Here is an 18,821-nt window from a genome sequence, read left to right as displayed (position 1 = left end):
AGACAAACACAGTATTTGCCAATTATATATATGCAAAACAAACAAACATTGTGTTGAGCTTCAGAAGTATTTTTAAACGTCTATTTATTTACACATTTTTAAAAGAGCATTTTTAGCTTTAATATAAATTAAGATCAACTTTATCTACTTCTTACAGCTCAGGAGAGACTGTAACAAGCTCTAGTAGTTGCTCCAGTTCCTCCCCAAGCGCACAAAGGAGAGACATGAGACAGAAAACCAACCGAACACAAGCAGTAGCGCCACCTAAGCTACCTGAAGAGCCTCCACTGCACATACCAGCCAAAGGTAAAATGTCCTGCAGAGTCCTTCACAAAGTAAAATATAAAGGTTTCAGCTTTTAAACCTAAGATGAAACATACTAGAGGTACCAGAGTCACAGAGTGGCGTGAGAGGCCCTAGCCCCAAGAGCAGGAATTTGGCAAAGAACAATAAATTACAGTAAATTGTCAGCAAGCAGAAAAGCAGGAATTAAACTTGCACAAAAACAGTCAGAGAATGTGAAATTCCTGCCTAGTGTGTTACGAATTAAATGAACACTGTCACTAAAAACAGCAGAAGAAAGCATTTACATCCGTTTTTAAACAACACTGTGATTAGGTTTAACACAAAGTGCTTGTGAAGGACAATTTTGACTTCAACCACAATTTAATATTTGCCAGTTCATTCCTCCTGGCTGCTATTTTGAGTCAATTAAGGTTGTCTCCGTTTTCAGTGCCCGTTGCTGCAAAGAGACCTCGAAAGCCCAGAAGGTTGAAGACTCAGCCAAGGAGATCTGCCACTGTAAGTCTCTTCCTTCAAGCACAAGACCTATGTGAACTAAAACTATGAAGATCAGTTATGAAACATAGGTACTTAATACCTTTAGAATGTATTTATTAATGTTTCGAAAAGATTTTTTTTCCGTGAGCACAGTTGTTATTGAGATGCATGCAAGAGGGAATTTGTCTCACGACTGCATGATTGTCTACAGCAGTTTATTGCCATGTCTTCATTCAGTTATGAGCTTGATAATTCTATTTAGCTTTATTGCTTCTGAAACACAATTATTTATTTATAGTGCTTCATTGGTTTTATATCTTCAATAAAAGTGTCAAACAAGTGTGTACAGAAGAAAACTACTCAAACTAAGCATCATCAGTATTTCGTCTAATGGCGTTCTTGTAATTTTGAAACGAAGCACTGGAGATGTGAGCTTTTCTTTAGCTCGAACATGCTGATTAGATTAGTGCAACCAGGAGGATCTGAGGATTTTGGATAGGGCTCCTGTTGTACCAAATGTTTTCCGGGTAAACTAAATGTTCCAAGAGGTCCTGAAAACAACGTAAACAGATTCTGCTGCTGGGAAACAGAAAAGATGTTTACCATGGAAGTTGACAAAAACTACAATTTGCTGACAAGATGAAATGCTGACAGTTACAGTTGTCTGTGACCGTTTTTCCAGTTGCAAATTCTGAAATTGTTGCACATATATACTGCAACAATTCTTTTTTTGTAGCTGAACTTACTTTTACCCAATTCCTCTCTCCTCCAGCCTCGAATATCACAGGAAGAAAGCCTGACATATGCAGAGCTGGAGCTTGTCCGACCAAGACAGGAGCCCCCGGTTCCTTCCACCCCCGACCCCACACCCTCCAGCCCCGACACAGTCTATGCTCAGATCCTCTTCCAGGAGAAATACCTGTAAACATGTAAGCTTGGTACCTCCTGCAGAGATCCAGCTCTCCGATCGGAACCGTGCAGCAGCCGAAGGACTATATTTATGAACTGTTAGTATGACATTGGTTTTCTTTTTTGGATGCAAGAATGTCATGTGTGGGTAAATGGGAGGCTTGTGCTTGCTGTGTTCAGTTCCAGCACAGCAGCTTCGGGTCTCATAACTTTGTTTCTTTGTTTGTTGGCATCACTGGCCTGTGAGCCAGATGTTTATAGAATGCTCTTACCGTTAACTATTCTTTATAAACTCAGGAGACTGTGTGGGAAGAAACTGTTGTCCAGGCTCTCTTACCGCAGTGTAATAAGGCACTGTAAAAGTCAGTTTTGAAATGCATTTATGATTACAGTACTAATACATCATATTAAGAGATGCTAAAGAGTACAGTGTTTGATTTCTGTAAATAGTTTTTAAGTGCATCTTTTCTCTAAAGAAGGGTGGATTCCAGTTTGCTTACGAATCTGGAAATTTTAGACACATATAAAAACATAACAGGAATGTTTGATAATCTTTCAAAGTTGGGAAATGTCCTTTCTGCGTCTAATGATGAAAGTTACACAAGATTGAAACCATTCAACTGTCTCTAGGGTTTACAGAGAACGGCTAAGAGAGGGGGGAAAAAAAAGGTGAACAGCACTTCTTGTGGTCAAAGTGCCTTGTTGAGTTTGGAGAACAGACAGACTGCTTCACACTAAGGTGCACAGAAAAGCGTTTCTGAATGATGAAGCAGCCACTCCTGTTGGCTATGAACAGGAAACTGAGGCTGCAATTCATAGGGGCTAACCAAAATTGCACAACAGAAGATTTGAAGAAAGTTGCCTGGTCTCATGAGTCTCAATTTGTCCTGCAACATTTGGATAGAAGACTCAGAATTTGGTGCAAAAAAGATGAAAGCATGTCTTCATCCCGTCTTGGATCAATGATTCGAGTTTGCTGTTGCTGGTCTAACGGCATGGAAGATATTTTCTTGTGTTGTTGCTCAGCATGCCAATGCCTTTATGATCACAGTGTACCCATCTTCTGATAGCTGCTTCCAACATGGTACAAAGATCAAATCATCAAATCAAGTTCAACCCAACGGTGCACTTTGGGCATGTGGTGAAACCGGAGATTCTGATCGTGGATGTGCAGCTGACTGCGTGACTCTATCATGTCTCTGGTCTATATTAACACAATAGCATGGATAAGATGAAACATTTAATAAACTGGTGTAATGGATCCAATACTTTGCCACCTTCAAACAAAAGGCAGGCCAACAGTTTCCAGTATTTATGCTAAGCTAACAATCTAATATACGTATCAATCTTCTCATCCATCAACAATAAACATGCATGATTCCTAATAAAATAGTAGAAAGAATAGAAACAGCACAAAGTGCCTCTAATTTCAAAGTGTACTCACTGTGGCACAAGCATAAATAGCAAATATAAATCTTAGAAGCAGCAGACATAAAGCTCAGGAAAGGTGAAGGGTGCAGGCCATTTTGTGAAGGTCACTGTGTGAAAAATGGGATGAAGGTGGAGGAAGAGAATGATGCAAATCCACACCTTTCCCTTGGTGAGTGGGAGAGATTGAGAGAGACCATCATCCCCCACAGTTCATACTCACTGACTACAATGAACCCACTAATGACTACATTTATTCAAATTAGACTAATTGTAATCATGGTTAATAATTAGCTTTACAGTGCATTATAATTGGGTTAGGCTACAAGATGGTTCTGCCTAGGTGCAATAATTTATTTGATTTAATTATTCTGAGGAACCCAATGGTTTGACATTTCATATCATAAAACCAGCGATGTAGAGAGAATGGAGATAGCCGTTGTCTTTAGAGAAGGTCACTGCTAGCTCTCTGGGAAAATTATGAGGACTATTTTCCACTCTATTAAGCTACTCCACTTAGCACAATTAGCCACACACACAAAGGTTAAAGAGAGAGACCTCTTCCTTTATGATAGAGAGGAGTGGCGCATGTGCATGAGAGAGCAAGTAGGAGACAGAAAGCAAACAAACCTCCACAATCAACAGCCTAACATGCCCACTTATTCACTGGAGTGCAAGTGTGATAATGTTGCTATTACACTTTTCATCTGCAAGTTGGGACGAGTTTCATACCACATCGTGTGAAATTTGTCAGATACTCTGTTTATTTGGTCTCTAATATCTTTGGGCGCACACACACACACACACACACACACACACACACACACACACACACACACACACACACACACACACACACTAGACACAGTATGATCACAGAAAATTTAAGGCGGTGCAAAATTTAAGTGGTACAAAATGGGCTGTCCCAAAAAACCCTCATAAATACCGTATTACAAAGCAAAATGAAAGCACATTGTGAAACTCAAAAAATAGTAAAGCCAGCAAACTATTCACATCAAACTAAACAGCCTGAATTTTTCTTGCCACAAACATTTACCAGACCAAAACATTACAACGCTTACATGATTAAACGCTGACTTATTTGTCTCTTCACAACAGTGTTTGCTTGACTTCCAGTTTTTCTCAGAGATGTTTAAGTGAAAAAGCTGCATTTCTCAGGAACAGTTTATGAAGCGCACATGCCCCTGGTCATCATTCATACACTCCTTCTCATGTTCAGTTTAGCAGTGCCCATTTCAACCACAGGCTTCTGCTGTGGGCCCTAGAAAGCTCTGCTAAAGCAGTAAGGGTCCATTTAAATGACTGTACGAGTGTTTCTCTCATCCGTATCCTTCCACCAACTCTGGAAAAATTTAGCCAGTGTCCTTCTGGTTTAACTCGAATTAAGTTAAATTAAATCCAACACAGAATTCAGTCAAAAATCAAGGAGACCAGCAGAAGAAGGTTTTGGCAAGTGTCTATCAATAATTTTATTCAAATATACTGAAATTCTGTATTTACACACAGAAAAATACAAAATTAAATATTTGTGTAGAAGGTAAAAGTCATGTTTCGTCTAAATGCATCAAATGTTGCAACACTGTTTTCTGAGATAAAAGTCATGTTTCGTCTAAATGCATCAAATGTTGCAACACTGTTTTCTGAGAAAATACACACACACACACACACACACACACACACACACACACACACACACACCTTCTGCTGCTCAGCTGCAGTCAGACCTGAGATACTAATGAATTTCCCATCAGAGTCTCTCTGGGAGGATAAAGGGCGTGCAGAAATTGTGTTTTCACTCACACGTCCAGGTGAAAACTTGGCCCCAGGCATCGCCTGCCAACAGAGTAGCATGAGTCCTGCAAAGAATACAGCAAGGGAAATGCGGTGTTGTGCTGTAAAGCATGCAGTGATATACATACAAAGAGAATTAGAAGCTTTCAAATACTGCATATAATTAAATGTAAACTCATACTATTTTTCTTCGAACACAGAGATGAATAAAGTTTAAAGTACAGTAATAAACAGAAACTAAACCCCAGCTGGCATTCCTATGAGTGGGTGCTTTTTATTTACTGTACCTGGACATAGCCAGCGCTGTGATGGCTGGATTATTTTTGTAGCGCCGCTGTGACACAGCTTGACTTCTGTTCAGCTCTTGATGTAACACCAGATGTCTCTCCCAGCCTTTAGCCTGGCTGGAGTTGCTCACTGTGGATTCGTGAGAATACATTAGCATCTACTTAATAGTGAATTACAGGGCAGTTGTCCACCCCGCCTGAAATCAGAACCTCAGTGGTCCTCCCCACCCCAAAAACCCAAAAAAAAAAAAAAATTCAGAGTGTATTAAGCGTGTGTCCATCTGCAGTCAGCAGGCTGCAAAAGGGAGAAAAAGCCCTCAAATATAAATGCTTCAGTGTTACGTAAAAACTTGTCTCAATGTAATTGGAAAGCATAATACTCCTATGAGGTGACGCGAGGCTGTAACCAACATATGCCAAATTGGATCTGGGTATTATTGCTTTCTAAATTATACACGCTCACACACGTCAGCAAAATTACTCATCAGTGTTTACTGCCTCTATGTTTAATAACTTTATAACAACATAATTCCTGCTAGCCCTAATGCTAGTGAGGGATAGGATGAACATTACAAGCTCTCATCTGGAAACCACACTGTCTAGCTCTGAGATGAGCGGTTAAAAATAATCATCTCACTTAAGAATTTATCTAATTAGATAGCAATGGTTCTTTCTTCGTCTTCTTTTTTTTTTTTTTTTTTTTAAACACTATAAATAATGATGGTCTTTGTGTGCAGTTGCTTTTCAATTGGTTTCACAGTTTTGTTATTGTCGACCACTCTTATTCATTTTATTATGAACACAACACCTGCATGTATATCCCATCGTTCTGCCATTACCGTCTCTCTCTGTTTGGTCTTGCCCTGGGGACACAGGCTCTTCTGGAGGGGCAGGTAATTGTGTTCTGGTGTACTCTGCCCGCCATATCTGTATGAGAGACACATAACGAGTAACAAAATCATAAATATAATTCAAGATAATAACAAATACACTCATATATGCACCAACATGCATGCACATATGCACACACACACACACACACACACACACACCGTAATAATACTGTTTATGTGTGCGTGCTGTCCACGTGGCATGGGCACCCACTCCAAAGTGAAGCACAATTTACTGTTTGCAGCTTTGATTGCAGAAAGGCAACACATGCTTATATTAATCTTAAGCAAAAAACAGTCACACACTGCACACAACTCATATACTGTTATTAATACTTTGATGGACACCCAAGCTGGTACCAGCAAGGCTAAAACCAAAGTAATGACTGCCACAGTTGAATACTGTACAGAAACACTCCCACTGATCTATTAGGAGCTATAGAGAATTGTGATAGCATTAACAACAACAAAAAACATTCTACATCATACACACAACCATTATGTTATTTACCTGCATGAAAAAACTAAAACAAAACTCACCCGTATAATGCCATCCTCACAGCCTGTGATGATGACATTCCTGGAATCCCACTCGTGTCTCTGTGTAAAGCTGATGCACAGGATGTTTGACTGAGGCCCACAGGAAGTGTCAGTGCAGGTCAACAGCTGGCCCTTCATGGTCCACAGGTAGAGTTGCGGTCCAGCACATGACACAATCTCTCCCTTGGACATATTAACATAGTGTTGATGTTCAGGTGTGCAGACATACAGACAGAAAGAGGGAACAAAAAGGAGAAGAACACACACAAACAGGATATTCATGCTGTTAACAGTGAGAACCCTCCCTTCCTCATGCTGCGAGATGAGTGAAGAGGAACAACGTGACGACAGTGAGCCAAAAAATTCAAAGGACAGGAGGAAAAGAGCAGGAGAGACAGAGCAGTGGAAAGAAGGGGACCCAGAAGGTGGACTTACAGTTAGATCATTGATAGCCAGTGCAGAGACGATGGTTGTGTGTCCTGCTAACTGAGTGATATAACTTAGCTCTTCCAAGTCCCACAGGATACAGGTGAGGTCATGAGAGCCGCTCACTATTATGCTGTGGACCTCAGACACAGCGAGACACACCACTGCATCCGTATGACCATATAACGGCTGTGAAGGACAGTGGGGTTAGTATTAGTGCGTGTGTGTTGCAAATAAGTTGTCAACAATACTGTTACATTTCAAGAGCATACAAACATTTGGACAGACGAACCTGTCTGAGTTTCATGTGAGTGAGTTTATCCTTAGTGACTGCCACATCCCACACACAAACGACAGTGCTGGTTCCTGCAGTGATGACGGTGGTCACATTGGGACAGGCGGCGCACAATATGTCTCCCCAGTCACATAAACTCTCACACACTGCAAACGTCTACAAGTCGACATACATAAAGTGTTTAGAATTACACCATGTTATGATAAAATCTGAGCTCAAGTTTAATGAGCATCAACTTCAATCAACTAGTTATGGAAATGTGTAAAATGCATTGACATTACATAATACCTTTTCTGTGGCATGGTTTCCAAAGGCACAACTGTTGTCAGGAAATCCCCAGCTGAAGAAGCAGCACAGTAGCGGTGACAGGAGGAGCTGGTTTTTCTCCAGAACCAAGACCTCTTTTTCCAAGCACAGTATCTGACCTACCGGGCCTCTTGACAGCTCTACAGTAATATTTAGAACAGTATATATAACTTGTCAAACCCAACACAAAAATGTTAGTCTTTTAAAAAAAAAAAAAAAAAAAAAAAAAAAAAAAAGTAAAGAAAATGACCTTTTTCTATATTACGTGTACCTGTAATAAAGATAATAGCTCTTCAAAAATATCATATTAAAGAGTTTCGTATCTCAGTAAACTTGTAAAGTGTTTCATTAAAGAGAGAACAGAAAAACTGGGCAATTAAAACAGCCATCCTCATGGTTACGAGCTGAGGCTTGGTCCTAGGGGGCACCTGCATCTGGGAGTAAGGCAGTGATTGTGCTTGTAACTGACCTATTCATGCAGGAAGAGGCAAAATCATTACATCCGATTGCCAGTTCTGCTTCTATAATCCCCAGAAAGAAGCTCTGTCTGCATTCGTTCTTAGTGTTCCTCGTCCTATTCATCTCTATCTGCTTATTGATCAGATCAGACACTCTAAGATTTAATATGAAATGTAATATGCAGGAATCTCTCCCTGAGCATTCGCAGATTCATCTCCTATCCCTCAGTGGGCCTATAGGGATATTCCGATTATTAAGTAGGGCTCAGCAGCAGAGTCATCTCCATATTGTAGCTCTAACAGATAGCTTCTATCTTTCTGTAGTGTAAATTAATCTATGGGCATTCTCACTCCATTTCAACGATTCCCCTAAGATTTGGGCACATCCGGTGTATAATAACCAACATCAAATAGTAGGGAATAAAATAAAGGTGGAACAATGCAAAACAACGAAGATCACTATAATTGATTCAATTTAGTTTACTCAGCATAAAAGTGTTTAATGTGTATCATTCATGAGGCTGTATTAAGATTTGTTTTTATCTTATACCATAGTTTGAAGACTAGAATAGTTTGACAGTTTTGCCGCAATTACACCAAATATGAAACCAAGGCCTGTAGCAACAAAGCAGCTTACAATAAAGATTTTTTATTTTAAGGAAGAAAGAAAAGAAAGGAAAAGCAAAGAAGGGGAAAAAAAAAAGCTTTTGAGGGGCAGGAAGCCAGAAATTCTCTAAGATATGTTTCATATTCTCTGAACATCTTTGTGTTTAGTTATACCTCTGAATGGTTGCGCAGGGGTCTTTAGCTTATCCAGTTTGAAATAAAATGGAGTTGGCTGATGTGTTGATGACCCTTCTTTCTTAGAGCCACTGCGAGGCGGATGGGGCTTGATGAAGAGCTATGGGAAATACATAATACAGTAAATATACTCCAATTACACTAATTCATCGTCACATTATTATTATCATTTTTTTTTAAACCTGTTTGGGAACTTGTCCAAAGTTGCTGACATATCCCAAGATTGTGCTCTTGATGACAGGGTCTTTAGTGTCCTGCCAGCGTTTCTGGGGGTAAAAGTAAGGGTGGAACGTGTTCACACTTTCTAATGCAGCTTGACCTCGTTGCCGATATCCAAAAATCAGATCGATCCACAGGTGTAGGTTGGCGCTCACATAGTCACTTTCCAGTGCCTAAAGCAAACAGAGCAGGAGATTGTTGCACAAACTAAAGCCATCTAGTCACATAATATTATAAAGCTATTAAAACATGCATACAACAGTCTTTTAAAAAAAAAAAAAAAAAACCCCAGCAGTGTTTAGCACTCGTTATTATTGTGGTCCCCAAACCATCAGTCAAACTGCTAATATGACACCAATGCACAAAACTTCTAAGACTGTACAGCCAATCAAATTATTAAGGTACCCTACAATTCCTTCCAAAAGTCAATTTAGAAGTCCAGGACAGCAAGAGACCGAACAGCTGTGTTATGAGCATATCTTCATGTTACAATTAAAGAATGATTTGGGTTGAATTAGCCAGAGATTGGTTTTGAAGAGTTAATGAGGAAAAGTGGGCATTATGACCAGCTATATCCTAGCGCCACATTTTAATAAACACGTCCTGGATGAACAGAAAGGTGGAAAAAAAGAAAAAAAGTATCATAACAAGGATATATTGTCCTGAGTTAATTTGTCTGTGGAAGAAAAAAAAAATCTTCTAAAGTCACTAATTTTATGAGAATGGTAGGCAATAAGAGTAGTTCAGTAGATTACAGAGTGATAACCATCACATATGCCCCAGGAATGGAAAAAGGGAGGGTCATCATGTAGAAACAGAAAGAAAATGAACAGACGGGTACAATAACCCCACAGAGGGATAGATGAGGGTAAGCTGGGAAAAAAAAAAAGAAGAAGAAGAAGAAAGATAGTGAGAATATTCAACCAATCAACAACTGGCAGAAATAATGACATTATGAAAAAGAGAGAGTCGTATGTGTTCCCCGAATCCTGTTAAATAGGCTTGTTGTCCTGTATTGTCTGTCATCTAAGCTTCAGATAAATGCCTTTTTATGCATCTTCTGTATAGGAAAACAACTGGTCATTATACTTGACTAACAGTTAGTACCACAAGAACATAACTGAACCAAACTCAGCGAGACAAAACTGCCTTCTGAGAATTTACTGAACTGACCAACATCTGTGATATGAACAACAAACTGCAACCTACACTATTACAGTGCCACACATGTAGTGAATGTAAGTGCGGAGATACTTAATACAGTGAATCTTCTGTATACATCAGCTGGTAAGGACTATCATTATTAGGTGTTGTGGGTAAATAAGTAAGAGTACACAACAGGCCAGGCTAGCGGTTTGGAGGGGAAAGTCTAGGTGTCACTGACCTCTCGATGGATTCTAATGAACTCCTGGGGGTCACCTTTTGCCCATGGAGGTAGCTCGACATCTCCCAGAGCTGTGCCATCTTCCATACAGCCTAAAAAGACACACATATGCATTATTGACTACGTGAACTGTGTAGGAAAAAGAAATCAAGAGGAGCCACTGGTGACATGGGTGAAGCAGTGTTTTAATTAGTAAATACCGTTTTTGTTTGCGTGTCATTTGTGTGCAGAGACACACATATACATGCATTAACACTTGAATAATGCCATTCACAATATTGCCAACGGCTTCATGCAATTACACTGACTGACACCAACTGGCGAAAATGTGCCAAGAAACAATATACAATCAAATTGGCTTTGCAAATGTTTAAGGCCTTTCTGATTAAAAAAAATAAAGGGAAAAAAGTGGTATCCTCATGTGGCATACTATATATTTTTATTGCCAAATAAAGAAAGACCAACGACATGACTGTAATAGGAACAGGCCAGAGATTAATATAGCTTATTATTCTGTGCCACACCTTCATTGATGGCCAACGAACACTCCAGCAAACCACTGTGGTGTGATCTGTTATATGCTCCCTCATTACCATGAACAAATGTATGCAAAACCTAATCAGTCAATCTGTGGGATACATGTGCAGTTTCTACTGTATCGTCTTTCATTCAAATTAAGCTAATTAGTTCATCAGTTAAGCAACAAAAGAATTATAAAGAAATGATTTGATTAAATTTCACACCATTTCTTTGGATGCTTCATATCTGTTATCACTTATGCAGCTTATTATCCAGAAGCTTAGAAGAATAGTTATAGCAAATTCTGCAATATCGTTGATCACTCATATGCAAATTAACATAGAGTGCTTCAGAATCCAATCAGGACATAACTCCACATGGAGTTCCTCTCATTTGAATCATTGCTTAATCACCAACATGATGAAAATACACTGGCCATTTCATTAGATATACCTGTTCAACTGCTTATTAATGCAAATATGCAAAAAGCCAATGACATGATAGCAATTGGGTGTATGTGGGCACACAGACTGTAGTCAAAAGTCACCAGAACAGGATGGGCAGCAAACAATTGTGCAGCAACTTCATGTCAATATTTGGTGTTTTCAACAAGGTCAGCACCTTGTTGAATGTATGCCATGATGAAGGCAGCACAGAAGGCAAAAGAGGTCCAACCCTTTACTAGCAAGGTACACCTGATAAAGTGACTGCTGATTGTATGTAGCATATATGACTGAGGACATACAGTACACATTCTGACCTCGCAGAAACAAAACAAACAAAACAAAAAAACAAGAGACAGGGTAGGGAAGTCTGAATTAATCACTTTACATTCTTTTGTTTTAATTTACGAACATTAGGTACACAGAGGATTCAAAAAGCTGACCTAGCTGGATTTGGTTGGAGTTGATCAGGAAGTCTGGCAGGTAGAAGAACTCCGGGATCAGCTCTCTGACGTCCCCCATGTTGTCTCTTGAGGCAGACTCCCACTCTTTCTTTATACTGTAAAACATCCGCTCTGGGATATCAAACCCTCCCTGTGAGGAGAGCAGACAAAACCCTGTCAGACCCGCAGAACATCACTGAGATAAACTTTTCTTTGGGCATATTAATAAAGCAGTCTGCCTGATACAGTGCAGAGAATCATATTTTATGTTCTTTATTGTATTATGTAAGCACAGAATATTTGCTACCATTAGAAGAAAGCTTTTCATCTTTCTGTAAAATTCCATCATCTGTGATGCGAATCTCATGAGAGTGAATGTAATTTAGAGTAAAACAATTACCTCAATGAATGAAAATAGCATATATACTGGTAAACTGGGTTAGAGATGTAAATCCAGTTATGGATATTACTACACACCCATTATGTGCTTCAGAAGACAAAAAGGCTTCCTAATTCAACATCTTTATTGTTTTATTCTGACTATCAAATATGCATGCCTTTTCATTATAATCAACTGGATGCTGTGTTGTAAATTGGTAACATCTGTGGCTATTTCCACTGGCTTCTTTTGGACGCTATGTGTAATTATTTGCATACATATTAAAATGTCCTTATAATCTGTTTTTGTACCAAAAACAGCATTAAAATGGGATCTGGACAGCTGAAAATAGCTCACATTAGTTTCATATTAATAGCAAGATTACATTTAAAAAAAAAAAATGACAATGTGATGAATGCCAGTGGGCATCGAAAGCACAGGGTTTGCAGAAAGCCCTGTGGGTTACTAAAACATACTGAACACAACTTTCTCCGTCATTTCATCTGACAAATTAAGACAAAACTTCTTTAATGATCTCATTTATGCTGTAACCTTATCAACCACAACAAATTTTGCATGTTTTCAGTCTTATGAGCCACAGCACTCCACAGCAATGACATGAACCTCTGCAAAATGGTTAATATTTCTTTTTGCTGCTAGAGTTGCTCCAATTGGTCAAATTCTGGACTTTAATAATAATGTGAAGTTATGATGCCTAACTGGCAAAAATGTGACTGCCAAATGAAAAGTCTTGAATTTTATACTGTGTGTGTCATCATCTTTAATCTAAACCACTTTTACAGACATGTCAGTAACAAGGTCTACTTTTTCCTACATGCAAATAGTATTTTGTTAAATTTCTGTTATTGGACTCACCTGTAGCGCCTGGAAGGTGTGGGAAAATGGCTCCATCCTGACAAGGAAGGATGCCACAATAATGGCCGAGGAGTAGTGGGTACAGTAGTGGCATTGTGCTGTCAGGTCTGTTAGAGAAAATCACTTTAAAGATACTAACAGTGACATGAATAAAGCAGTAAAAGTAAATAAAATTGAGCCAAATGGATACCTTCACTCTCTTTGCCTTCAACTTCTTCGTATCTCTGGATAAACATCCGTTTCCTTTTCTCTGTTTGAGCTCCCATCGGCTTGGACAAATCCCGGAACGTTGCAGGATTTGACAAATCAAGAATCTGTGAAGGACACAGATAAATCATACATTTGACACATCTTTGTCCCCACCTCCCTCAAAGGATCCCGTTACATTTATTGGACCAATTTAGCTGGACTTGGTATTACTTGGGCCAACTGAAATTTCCCCAGGCTCACCGGATAGCTTGCTAAGCCAAGCTACAGAGCAGCAGGAAGGATTTGTTTCACCCTGAGAGAAATGAGTGACACCTGATGTGACATGTTGCAGTTACAGCAGGGAAGGATAAAAATGGACACAAAATGCTTTTTTAAAATTAGAATTAACAATCCCCATCTTCATTGATGCACTTTTGATTGATAGAGTAAATTGTTACAATTTAGAGCAAATCTTTTGCAGACCCGTTAGCTTCTGGTTGTGGACTCTTGAAAAACCACAGTTTGAGACAATATTTAAGACAGAGACGTCATGTGTGAGGTTTACCTCTGACTTGTAGTCAGCAATGATCCAGGGGAAAACCGGATACTGCATCAAGTCATTGTATGTCCTCCCAGCGATCGTATTCAAATGCATCAAGTACTCAAAGTTACTTATCTCCCCCTTCTAAAGGACAGACAAGAAAAAAAACACAACTTAGAAACAAGTCAATTCAGAATAAAGTGGACTACATCAATGCCATTTGTTCAACTTTGTTGGCTGCTCCTTCAACATTGGCAATGGATGTCTGCCCAAAACAATCTGTGAGCACAAACAATTTATGGAAAATCATAACATGCATTACCTGCCATTTGACAAGGGCCATCTTTTCAACCACAGGAGTCTTTCTAAAGCACAACAAGAGAAAATACTTTGAATTAGCAACAGAAGCTGATCACTGAGCAGTGCCTATCAACACAAAGTTTTCCTGCTTGCTTTGTTGCCTAGCAACCACAGTTTAAATGTATGCACAGCAGAGTTCAGCAACAGCAGTGTAGCTGAGGTGAGTGAGCGAACTTGGAAAACAGAGTGTGTGTACACAGCTGCAGGAGCAGTTAAGGGGCTGATGTGAGCTACAGTATGTAGCATAAATAGTGAGCAGACATGTGAAGGATATAGCACATGATGAGGAAACGAGGTAATTAAGACTAGGTTCTTTGACTTGGAGCTACTTCAGCAAACTGGAATGTTTGAAAGAAGATTTGATGACTTGAAGGGCATGTTTTGACATGTGGCACCATTTTTCCCTAACGGAAGTTGATGATTACTTGGACAACAGGGGCACCATCATCTTGTGAAATTCCTGTTTCCCAGCAATGAGAAACAACGGTTAATATCTAACTTGGTGTCAGCTGTTTTTACTTTATTTAGGTATTGTATTGTTGTATAGTTATTTTTTATAGCTGACTGGGAAATATCAATGCTGACAGGTCAACTTGTCCTGTTTAGGTTCTGATTCCACTCTTTGCGAGAAGGAAACAGAAAAGTCACAAAAAGTAACAACTGTCTAAAGTCTTTTAGCTGTTCACTGCTAAATGTCAGCTTATTTCCAGACAGATCCATATCAGGTGATACTGATGTTTGAACAGACATGCTGAATCTGCCCCATTTCTTCAGGCACTACAATAAAAGCTGCTTTTTAAGAAACTAAACCAGTTTGCTTATCTCTAATTACAAGAAAGTGTGTGACTGGCTTGAGAAAATAGATACTTAATAACAGTGTGACTAAACATTTTATTCAGTATTATACTCCTGCCTAAATGTGCTTAATCTAAATAAGGAAAGTGATCAACTGCTCCTGAAATCTCCTCTCTTCCTCTGTGGACTAGTAACAGGGCAATAAAGTCCAGGCGCCAAGCAGCCCAGTTGCTAAGTAACGTTATAAAACAAGAAGAACCTCAACTATCCCCGTTCAGATCAGGAAGGCAAGGAAAATTTTGATATAGAAGAATGGTCTTTCCTTGTCATTTAATCACAAAAACTTTCACATACCAACCAAATTGTGCTGATCATTGTAAATGTACTTTGAAGGTGTTGCATCTCAATAAAACGTGTTTTGTTTTTTGCACAGAAGTGAGAGACTGTGAGATGAGCAACCAGTTCACAGAAGCTTAAGGAATGCTCTTCACTTGATTAACAACAATCCAAAGGGAAAAATATGGTAAGTGCCTGCCTTCATCCATTTTGATAATAAGTGGTACAAGTCCAAGCTCTAAAGCTATCCTTACAAATAACCTACTGTTGTCTAAATTTAGAACTTAAAAGAGAAATCTTATATAGCCACACAGGTCAGAAACAAGTGATGATCATGAAGCAAGACAACAACAACAACAAACTTAGACTAACACTAACACAGAAAACACTATTTTAGTTAAAGTTGTTATACTTAAAACATTTCAATAAAAGTCAGACAACTAGAATTATATGTTAGCATTAGCATGGTATGTATACGTTATTTATGTTTTGACATTATACACCCTTAAAATTATAAACTGTAAACTGTTAGACGAATACCTTTATTTATACAGGTGGCCCCATTGAGACTCAATGTCTCATTTACAAGTGAGACCTATGATCAATATGATGTACTGCCATGCTTTTTTTGTTGTTAAATTGTAAGTACTGTAAGGATTAGTTGCTTCTTGTTGTCCGTCCTTTCATTTGGCTTGGCAATTAAAGGCATATTGCACCTAAAACAAACTGCGGATGAAAGTCTTAAAAGTACAGTACAGACAGAAACTCAAAGATGAAATAAGGATGCACGTGGGAAATGAGTTCAAATGATCAAGAGCCTCTTAAAGTGTGTCCGTTTCGAACGCCAATAACTCCTGACCAAATATTTTGTAAAACTGCACTAAATCAATCATTGCATTTGGCTCAGTACGTGTTATCTAATTGCAGGCAATAATTTCATGCAATAGTTTTCTATAGGAGTTATAATGGGAACAAGCACCAGTGGATAACCTCTCTCATCCTGAGGATGATGAATGAGGCGAGAGAGGGCCTTGGGGTGTAACACGGACACAAACAGACACACACCTTGCTCTTTTAGACAGGGAGGGGAGAAGAGCGAAGCCCTCATTACACTCCCAACACTCACCAACTATCATTTATCAAAGTCCTGATTTGATTCTTTGTGCGCACAGGCACACACACACACACACACACACACACACACACACACACACACACACACACACAGTACAGCGCATCCATGTCTGTCAACACACCTGCATGGCAATATGTCACACGCACACACTTTTCTTGCCTGAGAAGAGCCAAGCAACGCAATCCACTGAATGGTGAGGGAGCATCAGCACTCATTTGTTTTTGCTGTATTACCCAGTGTCGCCTCTCTCCTATTGTTCCCCAGCATTAGCCTTAATTAGAGAGTCATGCTCTTAAATACCCCCATGGGCAACACTGGGTGAGCACGCACTAGTGCAGTCACAACACTGTGATACATGCACACTCATGGAGACACACACGCTGTTCGAGCTCTCATTCCTCAGAGAGCATGCTTTCCCCACCGCCCGAGGCCTACATAAGCCCGTGTATTTGAATAAATCACATCAGCCTCACACAACGCACACACACGCTCACATCTTTACGCATAAACTCACAACCCTTTTGTTTGCTAGAGTACTGTGTGGTGGTGTAGATTAGATAAATTATTGTAAATTGGTCTCTTGGTGAAATAATCTCAAAAGGGAGGCCAAGTTGAAATTTTAAACTGACTTGTTCAGTAATTCTCTGTGCATTGCAGTACCATGCCCAAGAGAAAGGAAGCAAAAGGGACAAAGGTGACCCTCAAAACTGCAAAGAAGGCTATACGCACAACCCCAGATGGATGGCGTAGACTCGTTCTTAGCAACATGGGAATAACCATATTCCCAAAGTGCCTCTTCAAGATAACCTTTGTGGACGAGTTGGACTTGAGCCGCAACCTCATAGAGAAACTCCCAGAAAACTTTGGGAACTTGTCATCACTGAGATGGCTGGATCTACACAGTAACAAGCTAGTGTCTGTGCCTGAGTCCATTGGCAACCATAGGGGACTTACACACCTAAACCTCTCCAACAACTGCTTAACCTTTTCAGGTTTACCCTCCACCCTTGGCTCCCTGACTAATCTGAAGAGTCTCAATCTAGGAATGAACCAGCTTGATGACCTGCCTCTCACTTTGGTGGCCTTGGAAAATCTTCAAGAATTGGGCCTGTTTGATAATCTCTTTAAAAAGTTACCACAATTTCTGCAAGGCCTACGCAACCTCACCAAGGTGAATGTGAAACGAAATCCTCTATCATACCATCAAAGGAAAGATGAGACATTACTGAAGGGAAAGTCAGAGCATAAGGAGGATGTGTATCTGGTCCATGAGAGCAGCTTGTGTAGGACCTGCCTTAAAAGGTGTAAAGCAGAGAGGGAAAAGCTTATTAAAGGAGGTGCGGAAGGGAGAAGGGGAAGGGAAGCAGAAGGAGTAGATAATTGCATGTCTGAAAAGAAAAAGAAAAGCGCATTTCCTGGCCTGGTGGCACCAAACTCAGTGGCTACAGTCAATCAGGATTTGTGGAGACTACGAGAAAAGCTTGAATGTGTGCAAGTCAAATGACCAGCAGGTCTCCTGATGTCAACTTATCAAAAAACAAAACAGCAGGAAAGGATGGAATGATAGGTCAGTCACACAGCATTTAATGGGCGTGTGCATTATATCAAGCTGTGACTATTTTTTGTAAGCTTAATGTTTCTACTGATGATTAAAAAGAAATTTGTTGAAATATTGCCTATGGGTGGTTCTAAGAAACTCATGACACTTACTTGGCATTAGCAATGACCTCAGCAACTCCTCTGCCCTTTAAGGCTGGCACTACTCTGCTCAACCTGTAGGGAGAAAAAGACCAAAGACAAAGATCAGAATGCTGAAAATAAATCTTTCTTATTATCCAGTATATATATATAAATATGTTACCTTTTATAAGCAGAGACATGGTCTTTATTCAGGAATACCAGGAAGGCTGAGTGACCGTTTTTCATGAAGATCTCAATAGCATCATCCTTACAGTTACAGAGAGAGGGACAGTAGCCTTTTTAAAGTGCATATTTTCCCCCACTTTAAACAGAAATTCTATCAGATTCGCTTTTCCACAAAGATAAGAGCAAATAAAATGTGCATAAGAAGAGGAAGTTTAAGATCAAATGTGATTGATATCTGTAGGTGTATGGGTGTCTGACCTCTAAAAGGAAACGCATGAAGCGTGCCTCCTTGATATCTTCATACAGCCAGCATTTGCAACTGGCTGCTGGCAGGTCTTTATTTAGCATGGTAGAAATAAAGGAATCCCTCACACTGGCAGAAAGAGACACACAGGATGATGAAT

At 39.5% G+C, this 18,821-nt stretch overlaps 3 protein-coding genes across 4 annotated transcripts in view; 2 read left to right on the top strand and 1 right to left on the bottom strand.

Annotated features, from left to right (window-relative positions):
• The window catches only part of vstm4a (V-set and transmembrane domain containing 4a), a 6,861-nt gene extending 4,755 nt beyond the window's left edge, over positions 1-2,106 (top strand). Inside the window, exons 6-8 of the mRNA XM_005743906.2 lie at positions 158-306; positions 734-801; positions 1,553-2,106. Of these exons, the coding sequence (XP_005743963.1) occupies positions 158-306; positions 734-801; positions 1,553-1,705 (370 nt within the window). The 3' untranslated portion in view covers positions 1,706-2,106. The remainder of the gene's footprint in view (positions 1-157; positions 307-733; positions 802-1,552) is intronic.
• A 2,630-nt stretch (positions 2,107-4,736) lies between these two features.
• The window catches only part of wdfy4 (WDFY family member 4), a 37,129-nt gene continuing 23,044 nt past the window's right edge, over positions 4,737-18,821 (bottom strand). The window contains exons 47-64 of the mRNA XM_013913516.1: positions 18,676-18,790; positions 18,413-18,498; positions 18,262-18,324; positions 14,248-14,290; positions 13,950-14,069; positions 13,386-13,509; positions 13,196-13,302; positions 11,941-12,091; positions 10,536-10,627; positions 9,115-9,324; positions 8,912-9,032; positions 7,656-7,813; positions 7,365-7,523; positions 7,082-7,261; positions 6,647-6,829; positions 6,056-6,143; positions 5,217-5,346; positions 4,737-4,994 (exon numbers count right to left, since the gene is read on the bottom strand). Of these exons, the coding sequence (XP_013768970.1) occupies positions 4,931-4,994; positions 5,217-5,346; positions 6,056-6,143; positions 6,647-6,829; positions 7,082-7,261; positions 7,365-7,523; positions 7,656-7,813; positions 8,912-9,032; positions 9,115-9,324; positions 10,536-10,627; positions 11,941-12,091; positions 13,196-13,302; positions 13,386-13,509; positions 13,950-14,069; positions 14,248-14,290; positions 18,262-18,324; positions 18,413-18,498; positions 18,676-18,790 (2,194 nt within the window). The 3' untranslated portion in view covers positions 4,737-4,930. The remainder of the gene's footprint in view (positions 4,995-5,216; positions 5,347-6,055; positions 6,144-6,646; positions 6,830-7,081; positions 7,262-7,364; positions 7,524-7,655; positions 7,814-8,911; positions 9,033-9,114; positions 9,325-10,535; positions 10,628-11,940; positions 12,092-13,195; positions 13,303-13,385; positions 13,510-13,949; positions 14,070-14,247; positions 14,291-18,261; positions 18,325-18,412; positions 18,499-18,675; positions 18,791-18,821) is intronic.
• Positions 14,416-18,221, top strand: lrrc18a (leucine rich repeat containing 18a). Of its 2 annotated transcripts, none has more exons than XM_005743905.1 (3): positions 14,416-14,445; positions 15,517-15,603; positions 17,209-18,221. In XM_005743905.1, exon 3 carries the CDS (start codon positions 17,213-17,215, stop codon positions 18,053-18,055), a length of 843 nt encoding a protein of 280 aa, XP_005743962.1. In that variant the 5' UTR covers positions 14,416-14,445; positions 15,517-15,603; positions 17,209-17,212; the 3' UTR covers positions 18,056-18,221. The 2 variants fall into 2 exon arrangements, with proteins under 2 accessions (XP_005743962.1, XP_005743961.1); XM_005743904.2 differs by having other exon boundaries at positions 14,442-14,580; positions 15,514-15,603.

This window comes from Pundamilia nyererei, unplaced genomic scaffold (assembly GCF_000239375.1).
Source record: "Pundamilia nyererei isolate P.nyererei 1_Seehausen unplaced genomic scaffold, PunNye1.0 scaffold00136, whole genome shotgun sequence".
NCBI lineage: Eukaryota > Metazoa > Chordata > Actinopteri > Cichliformes > Cichlidae > Pundamilia > Pundamilia nyererei.
The sequence above is the reverse complement of the archived record's forward strand: the minus strand, read 5'-3'. Positions and strand labels throughout refer to the sequence as shown.

Coding starts and splice junctions, on each gene's coding strand:
- lrrc18a (XM_005743905.1), top strand. CDS start 17,213: ATGCCCAAGAGAAAGGAAGCAAAAGGGACAAAGGTGACCCTCAAAACT.